Source organism: Diceros bicornis, chromosome 26 (assembly GCF_020826845.1).
Source record: "Diceros bicornis minor isolate mBicDic1 chromosome 26, mDicBic1.mat.cur, whole genome shotgun sequence".
Lineage (NCBI taxonomy): Eukaryota > Metazoa > Chordata > Mammalia > Perissodactyla > Rhinocerotidae > Diceros > Diceros bicornis.
Window position 1 is genome coordinate 29,031,228 of NC_080765.1, and position 22,627 is coordinate 29,053,854.

The following is a 22,627-nucleotide window of genomic DNA, read 5'->3' on the forward strand; positions in this document are numbered from 1 at the left end:
AAATTCTGAGCGTAGGACATGAGCGATCACAAAGTCAGAACCCAGTGGGTTGCGTTTCCCAGAGCAACATGAACTGAGGAGTGGCGGGTGGTCCCTGAAGTACTGTATCTGGATGAGGTTGTTCTTTTGAGGGTTAGTCTCGACTGCCTCAGTGTCCACTGCAATGTGCAACAACCACCCCCCTTCCCCAAGTGTGAAGCCTTCCTTTACCACATATTCAAGTCGACTGCATCTTTCACGTAACACTACTATTTGGCCACCCCTGAAGCCAAAGCAATAAAAGATGCTGGGGGAGCCTTTTATTAACTCAAACGTGATGCCCAAGTCATCTCCAAAAAAGTTTATTAGCATGATTAAAAACATGAATAATGACAGAAAGAATTTCTAAACATGAAAGATTATCAGTGGCTATACTTTATAACCAATATTGGCAATTCAATGGACAACTTTATTGCCAGTCTTCATTTTATTAAAAACAATCCATATTTATTGGTTCCATGTGAAGTCACGACTATTGCTTTGACTGGAAATGAGTCCCTACTGCAATTAAGTATAAAAAATATCTTCCATAATTGGAGCGTGACTTGCATTACTGAGTAAAGAGTTGATAAAAATCCTCAAAGAGTTGGGTTTTTGTTTTTTAAAAACATTCCTTTTACACACTACAAAGAAATAATTAGTATTTTGGCTTTTTAAATTCCTACATGATATTTAGAATGGCAGTCCCCAAAGGTCCTCCCTTCACATAATCACAAATGCAGACCCTCGTCTGGAGTGCACATTCTTGGGGTGGACTCTGAAGACCTCAGCCTCTGTGTTTATACTGGTTTGAGAACAAAGACAGCATCATCCAGAACGTAGTAGTCATTGTACATGTCACCTTCGCACAGGTATGGCAGTCTGGTGAAAGCTTCGATAACAAACCCAGCTTTTCTGAAAACTTCAGGCAGACTATTCACTTGTTCTTCCCAATTCTGTCCCTTGATTTCCAAAATTTCTGATGGCTTCTCCCACTTGCCACCTACTAAAACAAATAAAAACATTAAGTTAAATTCTTGAACAAAGAAGTTATTTAAAGAGAGAAGGGGGAAGAACAGTATTTGTCAAGGACTTAGTATGTGCCAAGCCAAGCACTGGGTGCTTTGATGAATCATCTCCCACGTACCCCTGAGGCAGGAGGACAAAGCAAGAAAGCAGACTCAGAAGGGCTGAAGAACTTGCCCAAGCTTGCATGGGTAATGAGCATCAGAGCACAATTGTAATCCCAGGTTTATCTGGATCCAAAGCCCACCCTATGACCTTCTCTGAGACTTTCGGATATTACCCTCCCTTTGACTGACTGAGTAACGGTTAATGGTTTTGGAAGACTGCTCATTAAATGCTGTAATATTGAAACAAAGAGTAACACACAAAATTTGAAAGACGGTTTTGGATAAATGCAAGAAAATACCACTGATAGAGTGAGCTTATACAATGTATTAACTAGAGAAGTTTATCAGGCTGAATACAGACTAACGAAACGATTTTAATTTATAAAGCCAGATCATCAGTGAAGGGGAAGCTGATCCACTCCCTAACTTTTCAGAACAATTTCATAAAAGTTAAGCTCCAGGACCAGAGAGAGGTAGAACCAGAATGGATGAGTCAACCTAGCATTTCTTGGAAGAGTGACTAAAGTCATGTCAGCCACTTCTAAACCTATGAGCATCAGATGCCTGAGGGGTTGGGAGGCTAGATAAGGTCTTCAAGTTCACACACACACAGATAATGGTGTATATAAATTCTGGAATGCTTCTAGGTACTATGGTGAAGTAAAAACAATATACATATATTAAAAGTGTTACTTAATTCAGACTGAGAATAACTTTCTGTAAATGAGAAAATATACAATGAACAGGTACCAAGGGTACAAACACTACAGTGGAAAGATTTTTCATTCTTTTCAGTGGCCCAGCACCTGATACCTCTTGGTGGGAGGCAAAGCCCAGGGCAGCAGCTTTCCCCGCCATTCCTGTAGCTAAGGCACGGGCACGTGACCAGGAAGGTAGAGCTCGTGACCCAGAGAGGTGGGGACGTGGGCTCCTTCTCTGCGAGATGGAGCAGTGGCAGTTCGATCAAATGGGTGGGGCAGCACTGAGTGGTACTAACGACAGTTTGGTCCACGCCATGGCATGTACTGCTTGGTGGCAGCAGTGTGCTTTTCAGATCAGTCTTATAGCACGATTTGGGGCATTCTTCCTGGTCCATGGTGGACCCCAACCATGATTCTCCAGTTCTCCCACTGACTCTCTGAGCTACCCCCAAACCCTTTTGCTTAAGTCAGCCCCAGTTTCTGCTGCTTACAAAGAAGAACCTGACTGATGAAACCTCCCAGCGTGCTGGGGGTGGGGATGATGGACACACAAGAGAGGGCTCACACAGTTGTTTCACAGCACATTAAAATGGGGTTACATCAAACTGGGGTACAACTAGTTAATGTCATACAACTTATTTCTTCATTGTACCATGATGTATTGTTCGCTAATTTTTCTCTTGTCTCTATATGAAGATACTTCCTTCTGCTGCTTCTCAATTTCCAGCAGTTACCAGTCCAGCACGAGGCCCCAGAGTAGGTGCCCCAGGACAAGTGATTGAACCACTCTGGAAATTAAAAGTATGAATTATCTGTCAAACAATACTCCTTTACAAGAGCTACACGTAAATCGAAATCTTACTCAAAACATCTAACACCTACGAAGATTTGTAAAATCCAAGCATTTATCATATGAACATTTAGAAATGTGCCCTAGGCTAACATCCCAACTTTAAATGGTGAAACTCGGTTACAATCTTTACACAATTTCAAAAAGTTCCCGACGATGGTTCCTTAATAAGAGTTCCTCTCTTCAGTTCTTCCTTTCTAAAAAGAGCAAGAAAAAAAAGCCAGCTCTCTTCAAATACACACTCCCCCTCCAGACACACACACATACACACAGACATGGAGATCGTGAACGGAGGCAAGATCATTCTCGGTCTGAAAATCAAACTGATTCTATTTTATGTAGGTAAGGTTCTTTTTCTTCCTCCTCCATTTTATTTGCATCAATCGCTATTTTTTTCACCTAATGCATTTATATTTTAAGCAGCTAGAGATTAATTTTCAAATGTACAACATGATGGAAATTGTCTAATGTGATAAGTTTCCTTTTTCCCCAGAGAAATAGGTAATAAAAGAACAGCTGAGAAGTTTCATATTAACCTTGAAAATTCCCTTCGCTATTACACTGCTTTCAAGAAGAGCACCTCACCAAACAAATGGTTGAAAATATCCTTAAAATCACATATGCTAGTCATCAACAATTTAGTTCCCACACAGGCAAACTGCCTGTGCACATGGCAGGCTCTAAACAATACCTGCTGAATATTTTCAAAGAACAATGTTTCTGAAAAGCTGCATTTCTATAAACTAAAGTACTTATTTAAAAAAAAACTGCAATGGCTCCTTCTACAGAGAATGATGATCTCATAATATATATTTTTAAAATTCTGCCTATATCTGTTTTTTCCTTATGAAAGATAAAGTGTTCCCTATACAGAGTTCTAATAATTTCATCATGGTTTAAATAAATCTAACAATCTCAGATTTGCCCACAAAATTTGGGTCAGAGGGCAGGGAAGGGGGCAAAAGCTCTTAAAATTAATTTTTTCTCATCTGTAAACAAATGCATCAAAATGTTAGTGGGTTTTTTGGGCGAAAGGATGATAGGTGATTCCTTGCTCTTTCTTTCAGTAATATTCTATTTTTTTTCTAATAAGTATATATTACTTTTACAAACTATTTTAATTAGTGAATTCATATAGTGAATTTAATAGTGAATTTAATTAGAAGAATTCATATCTTTTATAAATATATTTTGCAAGATGTGCAGATAAAATATCTGGAATTTGTAATACTACATGGGAGTAAAGGACCAGGCAGGGCGAGAGGTGAAATATGATCGGGTTGAAGTCGGGAGATGGCAAGGAGTTCATTCTGCTAGCCTGCTACTTCTGCATATGTTTGAAAATTTCCATAATAAGACTTCTTTTAAGTTATCAAAACTTACTTTTCTACTTATTTTCTAGCTTGCTTTTAAAAACAGTAAAGTGATCTTTTTTTATTCCTTCTACCAAAGAGACAAACTTTCAACCTTTTCAGAGAGTACTGTGTTTTAAAAAAAAAAAAAAATCCTACAGAATATGAGAGTTCGTAAAAAGAAGTTGTTCACGGGAGTAGGCTGTGGTGTGACATATTATCCAAACTTCCCTTTTTTGCTAATATGTTGCATAACAGTGGGGGCGGGGGAGAGACAGCAGTTTCCTCATAAGTCATAAGAAACCGATACAACTGGTTTTCTCCCAACTCAGGCTAACTGCGCAAAAGTCAAAAATAAGTGGAGATATGAAACTCCAAAGTTGCAAATAGTTATTTTACCCTGGGACATGAGTTCTCTAAGAAAAGTGTTACAAGTCAGCTTCCCTTGTAAAAAACACATCTGACAGAGGACTTGAGACCCAGATGCAGTTGGTTAACGTTGTTACGTTTTGGCAGGCCCAATTCCACTCCAGATTTCCAACAGACAATGATCATTATACACTGCAAAGTGTTTCTCTGTACTTCTGAGGTGACTGAGTCCCGGTAGGAGACACGAGGTTCCCTCAGCTGAAGCCGTGTGAGAAACCTGCTGGTCTTCTCCAGGTGATTTTACCCCCTCATCCGGTTTGTTCTTATCAGGTCACTAAAGAGCTCCCAGGTCATCTCAAATTGTACAAATACTAAAATTAAAACATGGTGAGAACAGAGCTGCCTCACAATAAGACCTAGAAGAAAAATGTTAAGTGCAAAAAGCCCATCTGAAACTTAAGCATCAGACCACTTGGATTACTTTTCAATTTCAGTTACAGTAGCAAAGGACAAACTCAGACAAATAAGACCATTTGGAAACATATAACCAGGCAGAAGTCAGACTAAAAACTCCCCAAAATTCCCAATTTGTCTGAACCAGTACTATTTTACACAGGGCCTCCCTTGCCCCAAAAAGGGTTTAGGGCAGGTCTCCTCATTATAAACACCTGAGTGGCTTTCCAGCTTCACATGCCAGGCATTAGAAACCCACAGTCAGGACCCAACCTCCATAACCTGGGAAGCAGCACGACATGGTGGAGAGAGCAGAGCACTGGACCGGGTGTCTAGTCCCAGGCCTGCTAACATATGGCTGAGACATCCACAATTATCTCTAAAAGGGGCAGCTGACAATGTGGGAACAGGAGTCGTGACAGCAGCAGAAATAGCCACCTTCTATTAAACACTTACTATGGCTTAGGCAAGTAAGTACTCATTATGAATCGATGGTCTCACTTAAACTTCACACAAACCCCAGGAGATGTATAATGCCATCCCCATTTTGCTAATGAGGAAACTGAGATGCACAGAACAGAGAGCTAAGATCTGAACTCCAGTCTGTGCTCTTTATCACAACATTGTTCATCAAATAAGATAAAAGCTACAAGGGACTACAAAGCAGTGTACAAGTGCCAGGAAGAAATCACATTTGCTTAGCCGTTCCATGGCAGCTCATTAGGCCTCTGCTTAGTAACCAAAAACGTCACAGGCTAAGCCAGGGCTGCATTTCCCCAGGTGTCCACCTTGCTTTTACAACGTTTCCCATAGGGACAACCAGGTTCACAAAGGAACATTTGTGAACTGCCATGAATTCCTAGTGATCCCAACCCCCAAAAGACAAAAACAACCCCTACTACTCATGGGCTCAATCAGCGGCGGTGGTATTTGCATGAGGGGCTTTGATACCCGTTACCACATTGAACACAACACTCCCGTGAGGCCAGGGGTCCAGATGAGGAAAGAGGCTCTGAGAGATGAAGTGATCTGCACGAGATCGAAGGACAGCTTGTAACACCAAAAGTGCACATGTGGACCCCAAACTTCTGACTCTGGATCTGCTGCCACCTCTGCTCACGATGCAAATTCCACTGGAACCTCTGGGGCTTTCCCCAAGTAACATGACATCACTGCGAACCAGCAGGCTAAGACCAGGAACCACGGAGAGTTAGGAAAAGTGAGGACCGCTAGGGTCTATTTTTATGGTTCTGTTGTGTGGGAGTGAGGTAAGAAAAAAAAAGGAATTTTCGGTCTTCTAACCCCAAAATGCCAATAAAATAGAAGCAGAGGCAAAGCGGGGTGAGAAACCCACTCAGCACGGTTCATCCGCTTCCTCCCACAGGTGCCGCAGGCGACTGCACCGTCTCGGTCTCTCAACCGAGTCAGCTCACGGTGGACTACACTCAAGAGGCCGTTACCCTGCAGTGTTCCTTCTCCACAGCCGGGTGCCCTTCAGAGCCCCCAACGAGCCTGTGGTTTCGCTATGGTGCTCAGCAGCCCGAGAACCTCTGCTCGGATGGATGTAGAAGTGAGGCAGACAAGTTCGTAGTGAGGGAAGCCCTGGCACAGAACCAAGTTTCTCTCACTGTGCACCGGGTGGCTTTCAACGACAGTGCAATCTACATCTGTGGGATAGCCTTTCCCAGTTCACGGGAACCCAGGGCTAAGCGAACCGGAGGAGGGACCACGCTGGTGGTTAGAGGTCAGTCACTTCAGGCTTTATCCCTGTAAGTCGCATGTTGCTCAGCCCCTTAAATGCATTACATTACTTATACGCAGAGATTATGAGATAAATTTGTAGGGCGTGATCTGAGCACAAGCCGACATGAAGTTTTGATTGAAGAACTACTCTGACCCCATCTCCCAGCTTCCACAGGCACAAAGTCAGGGTTATGTTGAGTGCTGTATTCTCTCTCAACGTCCAGATTTTACTAGTGAAGGCTGACCAACTATGTCCTCCTTTCTGTATATTGCAGTGACTGTGTAAGGTACCAAGTCCAAAGAGAAACTTGTGAGGACTGCCAGCTGGTATGGCACCATCTAGAACAAAGCACTGGAGAAGCATAAGCAATCAATAAATTGGACCTCCCCAAAATACGCATTATGGAAAACAAACACAAATTTGGGGAGAAGCCACTGGGGGATCCCTGACCCTACCCCCATTCTGAATGGACAGCAGAGAAAGGGATTGGGGTGGCTCTGGCTTCTTGAAATTTCCTAAAACTCATGATAATTTCCTCATTCAAGTGAAGACAATGAACCCAGCTAAGTCCTGTAAACTAAGAAATTAAATTAAGAAATTTCAGAAAAAAAAGCTTCACACGATTCTGGGGGAAAGAAGAGAAGGGCAGTAACTCCTTGCTTTTTTTGGATTTCTTCTCTTAAAAAGACTTGTATGATGAGCACTGAGATCATTAAAATATGACCTCAAAATCAACCAGCCTTTTCCATTTTAAAATAGGACTTTGAGGACCTGAGATTGTCCTGTATTGTAATCCCTGCTTTTAATTACTAGGGGTGTTCTAACGGGCTTCTGATATTTCACTGTCATTTAACCTTAGTTTATTCTCACCGTAAGATAAAGTATAAATGTGTTAATACACATAAAGCACTTTTAATGGTGCCTGGCTTATAGCCACTACTAAGTAAATGTTAGCTACAGATATTAAAACAAACACACAACAACTTTGGAGGGCTGTATATCTTACTGCATTAGTCTCCTACAAAAAAATGTTAGCCAAAAGAAAAAATGGTTTGTAAAGAGATGAGGTCTCAAAACTGCAAGATTTGTGAAGAGAGATTCTTCTTCTTTAGGAGCAGAAAATGAAAACTATCATTAAGATAGACAAGGCAATTTCCTGCCTTTTCTACAGAGCTCCTAACTTAGCACTTGAAACCTTTTCTTTTTTTTTTTTTTGCTGAGGAAGATTCACCCTGAGCTAACATCTGTTACCAATCTTCCTTCTTTTTTGTTTTTTATTTTTTTTTTTACTGTGTGCCACCGCCACAGCATGGCCACTGAAAGACGAGTGGTGTAGGTCCACATCTGGAAACCAAACCCAGGCCGCTGAAGCAGAGCATGACAAATTATTAACCACTAGGCCACTGGGGCTGGCCCTCCAAATTTTTTTTTCGTAAAGTTTTACAGATATGGTTTATTAGTTTCACAACAAAAATGTAAACATTGTATAAATTGAGTTCACAGGATAAGCATCTATGGGATATTTAGTTGAAAAGTACAGGTTACTCAGATAATAATTACAAACCTAATTTCTATGGCATGCTTCAAATAATCAGGTACTTTAAGACGTGGCATGTTACTCCATCCCCACCTAGAGCACAGGACACTTCCTGCAAGGAGGGAGAAACTCAGACTGTGAAAATGGATTCAATAATTCTATTTCCAAAACCTAATTAGAAAGAAGGGGCAGATGTAACAACGCCTGTCTTTAAGCGTCGGTGAACACTAAGAGCCTCAATGTGTGGCCTTCTCAGGTTCTTTACAGGTTCTATTCAGCTGTGTATACTAAACAGCTCAAGGGTATACATACCAGCATTAAGAAATACACGGGAAAATACCCTAACTCCATAAACAGACTCTTGGTGACACTTGTACATCATGTCTACCAAAAGAAATTTTAAGTGCCCTTGAACAAATTGTCTGAAAATGTTTATCTAACTTTAAGTAACACTTGATATAAAAAGGGATTCTTAGCATCATGACAAGTAATTAATTGAAGTTTTAAAAATTTTTGGTTTTAAAAACAAGTAACATTTTTGGTATAATACATTTAAAAAACTGACGAACTGGCTTTAACCACATCATATACTTGAGCATCTTCTGAATCAAGAGACCCTGAATAAATTTTTATGTGAACAGGCGGCAGAGGAAGTTCATGTTTCACCTCTAACAGGTCGCTTCAGTCATACTTTATATATGTGTTTGCAGTAATGTTTCAATAGTGACTGTGGCTCTTTCTGTTTTTGTAATTAACAAAAGAAGTTAAGCTTCTGAGCAAGGAACTGCAGAGTCTCCTGACAGCTCTCCTAACACTGCTCTCTATCTATGTTACCGGAGTCCTCGTGATCTTCATAGTCCTCTCCAAAGTAAGTCAAATTTCTTTGCATTAGATGTCCCTATTGCCTTGAATGTTATCATAAGAAAATAGTTCCCTTGGGCCGGCCTCGTGGCTTAGCAGTTAAGTGCTCACACTCTGATGCTGGCGGCCCAGGTTCGGATCCCGGGCGCGCACCGACGCACCACTTCTCCGGCCATGCTGAGGCCGCGTCCCACATACAGCAACTAGAAGGATGTGCAACTATGACATACAACTATCTACTGGGGCTTTGGGGGGAAAATAAATAAATAAATAAAATTATAAAAAAAAAAAAAAAAAAGAAAATAGTTCCCATCGCTCCACACATGAGCCTCAGAAATAGCTCACCTAATTAACATCTTCCTGTGCATCTGCAGGAAACACCACCTGCAGGAGAGGTCTGTACAAGAAAATACACATTTTCATCATTGGAATTATTATTAACTGGAGTACACAATTTACAGTGCTTGCTCTTTAAAACTCAGTAATATGGGAATAAGAGACTCTTCTTCTTCATAACCATTTTATATGTTATCTTTCTACTGGGGGGAAGGGGGTTAATGTTATCTATGAAAGGTCTAAGAATAATCTTTAAGAGCAAAAAGGGGTTAACAAAGAGATTAGAAGCTGCCTTAAAGTTTCTGAGAAAGAATATCTTCTGGCTGTTTATACACTATAAGAGAGGGTACATATGTGTTATATTAGGATTACTATAAATCCTATAATCAACATCAGTTTGAGTTGTTATTTTATTAATAAAATCATCTCAGAAATGACATGAAATATTCAGCTAGTTTAATCTTATTATGGTATGAGATAGCTGCCACCATTGTTCTGAGTGCATAAAAGGTCTTATAAGACTTTCCTTTTCTTCTTGACAGTCGAAATCTGACACTCTAAGAAACAAAGAAACAGAAGATTCACAAAAGGTACAGACCACTGCTTATAAAATATCTTTTAAATTGTGGCTGGTTGTAACTATTTCAAATCTGAAATAGTTTAAGAAACACAGAGAACATCATGGTACCTTTCAACCATAGATACTGTTTCCTATTGTTGAGAAACTCAGTGATAATCTCAAGTGGCAAACTGTGATTTAAATTTGATAGTTCTCAACCATAAAGCCTACTTAATATACTTAAAATACAAGAATTGACAGCAGGTGTAGATGTGCTGGTGGGGGGTGGTTTCTGAGACTGATGGCCATAAAGAAGAAAAAGTTCTGAGGATGTGCAACCATCATCGCTTCCAGCCCTAAGAGAGAGAGACATTTTTTCTCATTTGTATTTACAGAAGAAGAGTGCCCGGCGTATTTTTCAGGAAATTGCTCAAGAACTATATAATAAGAGACACGTGGAAACAAGCCAACAACCTGTAAGTGTAAAATATCAAAAAGCTATAACGCAGATAAAAAGCACGTTTGACTAAAAACACTAAGCTGCCCACAAGCCGTTAATAATCATGTTTTCCTTTAGAAAGAGTCTGAAAGAGGACTTCCACATATAATGCATTTTATATAGAACCTGTTTTGATAAACAGGTAACAAAGGACATCTGATACAATATTAAATAGAGACCAGGCTGGCATCTTAGCAACATGGAATCTTTCAGAAACACACCAGATACAGGCAATGTTTTCAATACAGACAAGGATGCCCTTATGGATTAAAAGCTACTTTGCACAGTATCTTGCATGCAGCAGTAGGCCCTAAGTAGATGCTGCAAACACTTGTGAATCAAATTATATAGAAAACAGTACTTGTTGCTAATAAAGCAGAAATAAACTCACATTAGAAAAGATGCAGCTAATGAAAATAAAAATTGAATATTTCTTCAGTCTGGGGTTGCAGTGGTAGGAAGAATAATCTATATTATCTATAATACGTTCTGACAATGTCTCTTTGAAGTCCCATAGAAACAGGTTTTTCAAATAAGATGCTGCTTTAGAACTGGTACAGTAGATACTCGGTTTCCATGATGCATGATCAGACTGCTCAGATTTAAATTAAAACATATAAAAACAATGAACTTATATACTACTAAGGATATTTTCATCTTAAACAGCAACTGGGAGGGCAAATGTAACAGGTTTCTGATATGAGGTGTGTTTCTTTTAAATCCAACTTTTAAAAAGGATTTTCATCCAGGAAAGAATATCGTCTAAGTAGTCATTTCATCCTTTAACGTATATACAAATAGATAAAGAAAAGGTCTAATTACCGAAGACAAATGCCTATTCACACTTGTGACTTACTGAGGCTGGGGCACCTTTTTCAGCAAAGAGGCAAAGGGAAGTGGCCTGCAGACAGGCCTGGAAGTCAGAACTGTAACACGCTGTAAGCCAGGGCTTTGACAATGGCATCTGAACAAGAAAATTAATTTCAGTTCCCACATCTTGATCTAAATACAGGAAAAATGGTAACTTGAACTTTAAGATTACTGGAAGGGTACTTCGGTCCCAGAATGCAAGATGGCATTGTAGCTTATACGTTGCTTGCGGCATGGCATCATTGCTTATATAACCTTAAATATGGCTTGTTCTTTACTACTGCAGGAGAAGGACAACACTTATGAAAACAGAAGAGCACTTTCCAACTATGAAAGACCATAAAATCTTTTAATTTTCAATTAAGTCACTTAAAATCCAACTCCAAAAGCTATGGCAGTGTTAATGGAGATACACTCAACAGGGCTTTGAAAAAACAAACAAAGGTAAATGGAAAAGACAACTGGCTACAAGGAGGGATGCCAGGGTACAAGGAAACTGTAACCCATGGTAATTACCAAAATACTAAAACCCAACAAAATGCAACTGAAAAATACTTTCCTAATTTGCTAGGAGAATGCTAAGCAGTCTAACATTTTTGAAAGCTTCCATTTTTATAACATATATCCTATATTTGTTTCATTCAACAAACGAGGTATGGGATGGCTGTTACCCTGAAGAAGATCTGAAGTCACACCACACGCCTCAGTCTTGAGTGGAAGAATTGTCTTTATGGCCTGTGGACGTGATGTGCCAATTAGACTAAGCTGGGAGGGAAGGCGGAGGGAAGAAAGGGCCAACATTTCAGTTAGAGAAAATCATCTTGAAAAGTACCCTGGAGCGAAATTATTTCCTCTGGTATTGCCATGGGGCAACAGCACAGTGCATATTTTCCTGCCAGGGTATGCAAAAGAACTTACATCATGCTACCAACAAGAAGCAAGACTAGAATAGAACAGAGAGCAGAGTAAGAAAATGATAGCTAAAATACAGAAAATCCAAAGCAGAAGGTTAAACAGAGAAAACTTAGAACAAATGAGCCACAACCAACTCTAGATGTCAGTGTTGTGCCAAATAACAGCACCAGGGGCGGGGTGGGCAAGGCGCCGTTCTTGACAGTGCCTTGGCAATACTGATTTTTAACCAATTTAGGAGGGAAATATCAGATTTGGGGCTGGGTTACAGCAAAGATGTTTATGGAATTCATTACCATCTACCTAAGAAAATATGTTATGGATTGTTCTTTGAAAGCTACTTTGGTATAAAAAAATCTATTTAAACTACCCACAAGTATGTGTTCATTATTAAACATGAATTACAACTTATTATGCTTATTTCATTAAAGTGTTTCTTTTAAACTGGTATTAAATGAAGCGTATTCTTATTTTTAAAACCCAGATAGAATTTTAAGATATTTTAAGATCCATGGCTTAAATTAGTGACCTCTAACCTTTCTAATCACACATGTCAGGAAAAATGGAAAGGGGGGGAGCATATAACCTCATTTTATTTATCTCTATGTATATATATGTGAGTGCATATGTTGTGTATTTGTGTGTGTTTTGTATAGTGTATGTGGATGCATATATATGTACGTGTGTATAATGTGCTTGTATCATATACACAATTATTGAAATTAAACAATTAGCACAAAAAGTAATATAAATTAAAATGCTAATATTTTCTTCCTATATCCCGAAACAAATTGTCTTGTATACCCCCTACTTTGAGACCACTGCCTTGGATGAAATAAATGAACTTCTAAACCAGGTGGCTAAAAGGGTAAATTCACCATGTAGGTGAATAGGAGTGTTGGTTTATATCATCTACTTTTCATTTCATTATATTTTGGTACTTCCAGGGCTGAAAATATACTGTTCTTTGTGTAACTTAGCAAGGAGACAAAATCCCTAAGATAAACTAGTATCTGACTCAGAATAAGCCTTTCCCAATGCAAACAAACACTATGTTTCAAAGACTGATTTTTGAGCCAAAATTTGGAATAAACTTTACCAAAGAAAGTAGTTATATTCCCTCAGGTCATAGAGTACCTGATGTATTTATAATATTTATTCTTTTACTCATCCATCTAGCCAACAATACTTACTGAGTGCTATAATATTACACAATCAAAGGCCTCTGCTGTAGGCCATCCTTGGGTCACGCTGAACGTCTTTCCAGAAGCCCACTTTGTTCATACTTCATGCTTTCGCATATGCTATTCCCTCTGCCCCGGAAAATGCTTTACAGACACAAACACAGCTCAAATGTCACCTCCTATATGAAACCTCCTATAACTCCCCCGGCAGTTAATGGGTCTTTCCTTCTCTAAACACAGAGTATTTTGTCATATTTCTTGTCAGACTATCCTGCTATGTCTGTTTACATCTATTTTCTGTACTAGTCTCTAAGTATTTTAGGACTAGCAGTACATTTTTCCTTTATCTCTGCATTTCCACTGCCTAGCACTGCCTGTTACATAGTAGGCTCTCAAATGCCTTTATATGAATACTACTGAACAATGTTTCTATAGAAAAATATTTTTTCAGCATTTCAACTGAGATATGAGGCACACTACACTCTCTAGCCATCAACCTTCACTCTTCTCCATAAGGACTGTCTCTTCAAGCCCTAACAGTATTAATTTTCCTACTATCTAAGCATCCAGAATTTTCCCTGAAAATGATTAACCTATAGCTGTCTGTTTACATTTGAGTTTCCCATGACAATAAAAAGAGAATAATACTGAAAACAACTCAAAGATGGAAACGGACACAGATGTGGTTCTAGTGTCTATACACCCTACCCTCTAGACAAGAGCATACCAATGGGATTTTCAGAATAAGAAATCTCTTTTTCTCTACTATATGACTTGAGAGAATCTGAAACCCCTGGCTAATAGGCGTATAGTTAAGTCTCTGTGGGCTCAAGTCACATAAACCAACGGAGAAGGCACAGACTTTGAGATGAAGTTAAAATGCAGAATGAAGACATCAAATTATGATTATTATTGTTAAAAGAGTTTCACAGGCAGATCTAAAACACATTGACAAATATTTCAAACTGAAGAACTGTGAACAAATATGATGAATAAAACCACGAATAACAAAGTAAGAGAACAGAATGGAGTGAAATAAATGTAACATGTATCAAATACCAACACTGAGACAGACACAGTTGGGCACTGTCTTATAAACTGTGTTATTTAATCCTCACAACAAACTTCAAGGTAGGTATTAGCCCATTTTTATAGATGAAACACTAAGCATAATGAGAGGCCCAGGTCTAAGGGCTGACCCATATTTGAAATATGGTTCTTTCCACAAAAGTTCAAACTCTTTGCACAAAACAGTCCGGCCAGAGTCTTGCTTATTTCTATTTAGACTGATCAGAACTTTAAGACTAAACATGCCTAATTTAACCAGAACAATGACCCTGGAAGAAAGTGAGAAAGTTGCCAAGGGCTATCTCTCAAAAAGCACAGGCCCGGCTGGTTTCACAGGAGAATTCTAGCAAACTTGCAAAGACCAGATAACCACAATGCTATTTAAACTGTTACAGAGCATAGAAAAAACAAATCCCAAATTATTTTTCACAAAGCCAGTAGAACATTGATACCAAAACATGACAAAGATAACATCCTCCAAATAAATAAAAGATCAGATATACACCAACTATCATTTATCAATAATATTAATACTAATATTTCTATTTAGAATTTTTGTAAATACACTCTAGTGATGCAACACAAGACGACTATCCTATCTAAGCCTGGAGATGCAAGGGTGGATGTGTATTAGAAAAATACTATTAATGTAATGTCGAAGGAGAAAAAACAGGATGACTATCTCATAGATGTTGAAAACACAGGAAACAAAATTCAACACGGACTCCTGACTTTTCAGCTCTTAATAAAACAGGATCATCTCAAGCCAAACAGCAAGCTCACGCCAAAACACAGCATCATATTTAAAGCAGAAGTATTTTTTTCATTAATGTCAAAAGCAAGGAAAAAAGGTCTACCATTTTTTAAACATTTTCTGGAAGTAACTACCAATTCACTTTGACAATAAAAAGTCTATGGGCCAGCCCCATGGTGTAGTGGTTAAGTTCAGTGTGCTCCGCTTTGGCAGCCTGGATCCCAGGCATGGATCTACACCACTAGTCAGCCATGCTGTGGCGGTGACCCACATACAAAATAGAGGAAGACTGGCACAGATGCTAGCTCACAGCAAATTTTCCTCAAGCAAAAAGAGGAAGATTGGCAACAGGTGTTAGCTCGGGCCCAATCTTCCTCAAAAAAAAAAAAAAAGTCTAAAAATAAAAAGGATGTAGTAAGACCATTTGCAGATGCCATAACCATGTATCAAGAAAATCCAAGAGAATCAATGGCAGAAACTATTGGAAACGTCAAGATAATTCAATAAGATAAACAGTTACAAAATTGGTACACACCAAAAAAATAATTGCTTGTGTATGTATGTATAATATCCATTCTAAAATATGATGGAAGAGCCATTTGCTACAACATGGATGAACTGGAGGACATTATGCTCAGTGAAATAAGCTACACACAGAAAGACAAATATTGTATGTATGATCTCACTCATACGTGGAATCTAAACAAGTCAAACTCGCAGAACCAGAGTATAGAACAATGGTTGCCAAACTCGCAGAACCAGAGCATAGAACAATGGTTGCCAAACTCGCAGAACCAGAGCATGGAGCCGTGTTTGCCAGGAGCTGGGGGTGGGGGAAACGGGAAGATGTTGGTCAAAGGATACAAACTTTCAGTAATAAGATAAATAAGTTCTAGGAATCTAATGTACAGCATGGTGACTACAGTTAATAACACTGAACTGTATACTTGAAATTTGCTAATAGAATAGATCTTAAGTGTTCTCATCACATACACACACAACGGTAACTATGTGAGGTTAATTAACTTGATTGTGGTAATCACTGCACAATGTGTACCTACATTAAATCATCAGTTGTACACCTTAAATACACACAATTTTTATTTGTCAATTACATCTCAATAAAGCTGGAAAACTTTTTTTGAATTTTTTAAAAATGTGAAATAAAAATTCCTACTTACAATTTCACACATGCACACAACACACCCCATCAGAATAAATCTAACAAAAATTGTGCAAGACCTTAATGAAGAAAATTTTATGTTACTAAAGAACACAAAGAATTGAATAAATTGAAACACACACCCTTTTATTAGCTAGGAAGACTCAAAACTCCCTAAATTAACCTATAAATTTAATATACGGGAACTAGACAAGCTAGTGCTAAAACCGATCTGTTAATTAAGTCAGTCAAGAAAAATCTAAAAGGAACTGATTGAGGGGGGATTAGTCCTATGATATTAAAGTGTGAGATAAAGGTAAAGTAATTAAAATAGTTTGGTATTGGCACATACATAGGATAAATCTTAATAGAACAGAACCAAACACATACAGGACTTCAGTCTATAATAAAGGTGGCATTTCAAAGCACTGAGAAAGAGATGATTATTCAATAAATGGTTTTAGGATCACAGGCTAGCTATGTGGAAAACTTACTTCACCCCAAGCAGTTCCACCCCTAGAGATGTATCACACAGATAACCTTAAATGTACCTCCTTCAGGTCTTTTCTCCATGTCACCGTCTCAGTGAGGCCCTTCCCCGAGCACCCTATTTAAAATTACAGCGCCAACCCAACTCCAAATTCCAGAAACCTCTTTCTTGCTTTTAGTGTTTCCTTTTCTCCACAACACTTATCACCACCAATATGCCATTTTGTTTACTGTCTGTCTTCCTCACTACAACATAAGCTCCCTGAAGGCAAGGATATTTGTATGTTTTCTGCTCACTTATCTCCAGCATCTAGGCACTCAGTGAACACTTTTTAAATGAATGAAGATATTCTGTGTCATGAGAGTGTTCAGCAGGCAATTCCCTTGCACCTTCACTGCGAGCTCAGCCCCACAGTGTAAACAATTATGCTCAAGGCAGATGACTTCCTCCCCAAACCTGGAGAGTGTGTCATGACTGTCCCAAGCCCCTTGCCAGTTGCTGGCTGGGAAGGCACATGTGCCCCCATCCTTGCCAATGGGACCTGAAGTGCAGTGTGCTAGGGAGATTTCTGGGAAAGGTTTCCCTCACTAAAAAAAAAAAATGATGTATATGAGAAAATGCCCCTTTCTTTTGAAGATTTTGTCATGCCTACACATATTTGGCACAACATCAGCCATTTTGCAGTTTTGAGGGGAATGTCAGCACACTGAAGATGAAGAAAAGAAAGCAAGCTCTGAACTTCAATGGAACAGTTTTATCACTAAATTAACCAACCTTGGAATCACTTTTTAAAAATAAACTCAATTTTTACAAGCTACTTTTAGTTGCTCCTTCTGTTTCTTGAAGCAGAAAGCATCCTGATATATACTTACACATGTGTGCAAAGACTTGCCTAAGAGTGTTCATTTCACTATTATTTATAAAGCAAACTGCTGGTATCTAACAGTATATCAACAGGGGCCTCCTCCAGTAAAAGTATCATATATCCAGTGGTGTGCTAGTAAATGTTTACCAACCAGCCTGGAGAAGGGAGAGGCTATTTGTAGTGTCTGCCAATTTCTGCGTGTAAGTACTCCCACCACGGTCAATTTCAATAATCGCCATGTTTAACAACCAGTTCAGTACATTCCCACCAATGTCACAATCAGCTCTCAAGAGCCAATAAAACCAGCTGCAGCAAACCACTGCTTACATCCAGACAATGCAGATACGTGTGCTAGTAAGGAATAATTTCCTAGATACACTTAAGAGGAAAAAGGCAATGAAAGTATTTATAAAGGGCTTTAATTATATAATTGATTTTTTCATGTACACACATACTTATATTTGTATAGACTATCTTTAGAAGAATATTCAAGAAACCTGAACAAGATTGTGGAACTGGAGTGGATGGGAAACTTTTTATTATATACCCTCATGCAAGCTGCTTGAACTTTTTACCATGAATTACCTTTTTATAAAAATTACAATTTTGAAAAATTAAACATGTCATTAAATTTTCATTTTTGCAATATAATTCTCCTTTACTCGATTACAAACTTTTCCCTTTTTTGATGCTTAAAACAATTCTCACTAGATGTAATAACCCCTGACCAAAATTGGGTCAGTAAACCAAACAAACTGAAATTAGAAAGATATATTTTGCATTTTTTTCCCAAATTAACCTAAGTAACAAAGTTGCTGTGATTCAACTTCAAGAAATTTCAAAAAAATTACACAAGTAACCATTTCACCTACAATTAACTTTTTGCTAAAAAGTAAATTGAGCCAAGGATGCAAAGCACACTCAGCTATCCTTAAAACACCCCAATATTCAATATTCATGAACTCACACAGCAAGATCACTCTGCAGCTCACCGTCCTCTCGGTGTCACATGGAAATCATCAGGATCTAATTAGTGACTCAGAAAGGAGGCAATAATAGAGCGCTGCGGAGCAGTCTGCAAAATTTATAGGTCGCTGAAGGTCAGCCATAGCAACAAGGCTTCTTGTCTCTGGTTTGCTACGTGTCACATGCCAGACTCCTTGGACTCAATAGGCAACTCTGAGTCCACAATCAAGGAGCTGTTTTCAGTCCTTACTGGAGACTGCCCTCTTGTCCAGTTTGACTTCCTCTCAATTTCTAGTGTCAGAAGCACAAGGAAATAAACTCCATGACTAGACTGAGGGTTCTTCCCCCGCTCTCCCACCTCCTGCTACGCCAGGAAGCAGCATTCACGTCCTGTCATCTAACAGGACACAGGCAGCCAGTCCTCCGACCTGATGGCCAGTGACTGCAGGGCAAAGAGGGAGCTGAGGCCTAACTACACTGGGAACAGCACTGAGATAAGGTCAGCTCGCTGCATTATCAAGAAGGACATTTATTAGACTTCTCACTGTACAACATATCTACGCTACATGGACACTCAACAGCAGTTCTTTCTTTACCACGACAAACGATTTAACAACAGGAATGTAAAAATGGAGAAGTCAGATGGGGGAGGGGACATCTGTTCTATCTGTTCTCCTTCCCACCCTCCTATGTCTAAAGAATTCTCCATTTTCCCCACCATGGACACAAATCTAAAACCATTTGGTAAACGTTAAGACAAGCATTAAATCTGAAGGAACTAAGACCTGAGGGGAAAAAGTAAGGACAGGAAGAAATGAAGGAGCAAGTGAGTAGCAACACAATCCACAGTTATAAAAAATATGAGCATTACTTCTTAAGACAGATTTTCACAGATATTCAATAGCTACGATGCTTGCAAAATATTAATGGATTTCTTCAAAATGTCTTCGAGCTCTTAGAGTTTTTGAACCCAAGGCTGAACTAGGTAGTAAAATAGAAAAGCTAAAGATTTTTAAATATTAACATGTATTACTTATATAATAATTTTTATTTACTGTACATTAACTTATGAAAATGCAAGAGAGGCGTAAAGTCATAACTTTCAGCATGACCTAAAACGCAAACCACATAAGCTAAAACTATGAATTAATGTGACTACAGCCAGAAGTCATAGTAAATATGAATATAAAATCAAACCATTTCTTCTAAGATATTCTTCATTTAATATCGCTGAAGAGCAAAGACCATGCAATCAAAAACCAAATGTTACACAAAGAAATGACACATGCTGGAACACAAATGGTGTTTAAAAGGAAAAAAGAGATAACAGCATTTATCATTTTTAGAGTCTGGGACAAGAGATGTAAAATACAAAAAGCTATGACATTTGGCCAAGTATATATGGGTAGATTAAAAGGCATCATTTGCTGCTTGACTCAGCTTATAAACTAATAAATAAATGGTTCAAGCTCCATTTAAAAGCAGAAAATGCAGACATATTTTAGGCTTTCAATCTCAAGCAGCCAGAGTAAGCTGAGTATTAATTATTACCACTGCAAAGGGAATACTCAAGTTCTATAAAATCCACATTAAGATGAACATTAACCAAGGTGATATTTTACATGGGTTAACTGTATTCTTTTCAATTCCAGGCTATTCTAAGAAACAGAATCACAAATACCAATAAACATCCACGCTGGGTAAGAGGCAGCCTGATCACACTTACCGTTTTCCACATAGGGATGAAAGGGTAAGACCAGGGCAAGGATGACCCTGCCTCTAGTTGGCTCCAAGACACTTCTGATATCTTTTAACAAAGTTAAGGGCTGATCACAGCGGTCCAGCAAATTCAGGCAGCTGATGACATCATACTGGAACCCTGTATTCTGCCACTCATTTATACCAAGCACTCTGGAAAAATCAGAAAGAACTAGATTGATATGAACTCCCTTTTAAGACATCTTTAAAAATAACTGAGATGCCAGTAAAGGCTCTAACTTGTCTTCTAAATCAAAGTAAATTCAAAATCTTCATTTATAATTTATATTTGCAGTAATAAAATGGCCAGGCAAGAGAAAAACAGCAACCATATTTCTTTAAATTTAGCATTTCACTTATTTCCAAATCCCAAAACATATAAAATTTCCTTTACAAGAACTAATCATATGTTAGTAAGTATGAAGATAATATGGTGATAAAAATGGTTATAAAACTAGGGCATCAAATTCTGGAACATCAGTTAAAGAACAAAGAGTCCTACTTTCTACAATCATTGGAATTTAATCATAAAATATATCATACATTCTTTTCTATTCCTAGGGTCCCTCCTATTTAAGAATGGCTAGGGGTGGTATAAGATAATTTCCATTTACAACCTATGACCTTTTGAGCACATCTCTGTTCCCAGGAGAGAGCTACTATTTCATACTCTAGAATCTTCATATCTGAATAACTATAGAGAAAAAGATAAAGCACAAGACATCCTATTAAAACTGTAAGTGAAGAGCATAGTTAACACACCACTTCTCAGCCTTCAATATCACACACCAACACACGCACACTCGCTCTCTAAGAACATTTCTAGTCCTTCACAATGTTGTATGCATAAAAAGCGTTGTACCCATAAAAAGCGGCAGTTCTTACATCAAGAGTCTTTGTTAACCACACCCTTAAGGTAATTCTATAAATTACTCACTACTGCTTGGTAATACCAATCAGAATGTGGTGGGTGAGGCACGTTAAGATAGATATGGTGGAAAAAGGAGACAGGAAAAGGGATCTTTGGTAAACAAGTCTTTGATAATGCTAAGCAGATATAGCAGAGACAGTTTAGAAAATTCTAAAAGTATAATGGAAAAGTATAACTCATTAGCATAATGATATTTTAGAGCATTTTTTAACAGTAGAATAAAAAGGAACACAAACCACTCAGTTGCATCTTCTTTTCAATCTAGATTTTTTAAAAACTAAAGCTTCCTCTAAAACTAACGAACGTCAAGGGACTAAGTCACATTCCTTTGTAGCTTGAAATAAGTAGAGCATGAGGGCTTCACAGCCACTTTGTTGTACTGAAATTGTGACCACAATGACGATTTTAGAAACTGGACTTAGTTCACTCAAACCCCAAGAGAAGATTCTACTCTCAGGATAAACATGTCATCAATTCTCATTTTAAAAACCAAAACAAACAATTAAAACAAAGGCTATTTGTATATTAATACCTTAGCCAAACAGCCAATTTAAATTCATAAATTGCAAAAAACAAATTATATACTTGATTTTAAAAAACAAAACAACAGGGGGCCTGCCCGGTGGCGCAAGCGGTTAAGTGCGCGCGCTCTGCTGCGGGAGCCTGGGGTTTGCCGGTTCGGATCCCGGGCGCGCACCAACCGCACCGCTTGGCAAGCCATGCTGTGGCGGTGTCCCACATAAAGTAGAGGAAGATGGGCATGGATGTTAGCCCAGGGCCAGTCTTCCTCAGCAAAAAGAGGAGGATTGGCAGATGTTAGCTCAGGGCAGATCTCCTCACACAAAAAAACAAAACCAAAAAACAAATTTAGGCCTATCTACAATGAAGCAGAAGCCAAATATCATCAGCATGTTTTAGTCTAAAATAATACCACTAAATCCATCTCAGAATTAGTTGCAGATAGTTTCCATGTCAGTAATTTTGAAAGATAGAAATATATGCTCATAACAGAAAATTATGGCTTTATGCTGGGACAGGTAAAAACTATACCCATAGAAGTCCAACTTCATCTTTATTTCTGTTTTGTGATTTCTACTTGTAAAGTCAGTTCAAGTGATGAAGACAAATTTATTAGCCCAGGAATCCTAACAAGTTGTTAGAATTTTCCTCTTCTTATGAGAAAAATCAAAGAAGTGACTTGTCCAAGGTCACACCGCAAATCACTGGTAGGGTAGAAATTACAACTTGGACATTC

The 22,627-nt window shown here is 38.5% G+C and overlaps 2 protein-coding genes across 4 annotated transcripts in view; one reads left to right on the forward strand and one right to left on the reverse strand.

Annotated features, from left to right (window-relative positions):
• Positions 1 to 325: 325 nt before the first annotated feature.
• METTL9 (methyltransferase 9, His-X-His N1(pi)-histidine) overlaps positions 326 to 22,627 on the reverse strand; it is a 44,542-nt gene continuing 22,240 nt past the window's right edge. For 2 of the 3 annotated variants that reach the window (XM_058569875.1, XM_058569873.1), the window contains exons 4-5: positions 20,410 to 20,594; positions 326 to 1,024 (exon numbers count right to left, since the gene is read on the reverse strand). In XM_058569875.1, the coding sequence (XP_058425858.1) occupies positions 819 to 1,024; positions 20,410 to 20,594 (391 nt within the window). In that variant the 3' untranslated portion in view covers positions 326 to 818. The remainder of the gene's footprint in view (positions 1,025 to 20,409; positions 20,595 to 22,627) is intronic. The other variant, XM_058569874.1, reaches the window with a different exon arrangement.
• IGSF6 (immunoglobulin superfamily member 6) lies at positions 2,972 to 11,657 on the forward strand. The gene is made up of 6 exons (XM_058569876.1): positions 2,972 to 3,044; positions 6,261 to 6,620; positions 8,919 to 9,025; positions 9,897 to 9,944; positions 10,309 to 10,389; positions 11,569 to 11,657. Exons 1-6 carry the CDS (start codon positions 2,978 to 2,980, stop codon positions 11,623 to 11,625), a joined length of 720 nt encoding a protein of 239 aa, XP_058425859.1. The 5' UTR covers positions 2,972 to 2,977; the 3' UTR covers positions 11,626 to 11,657.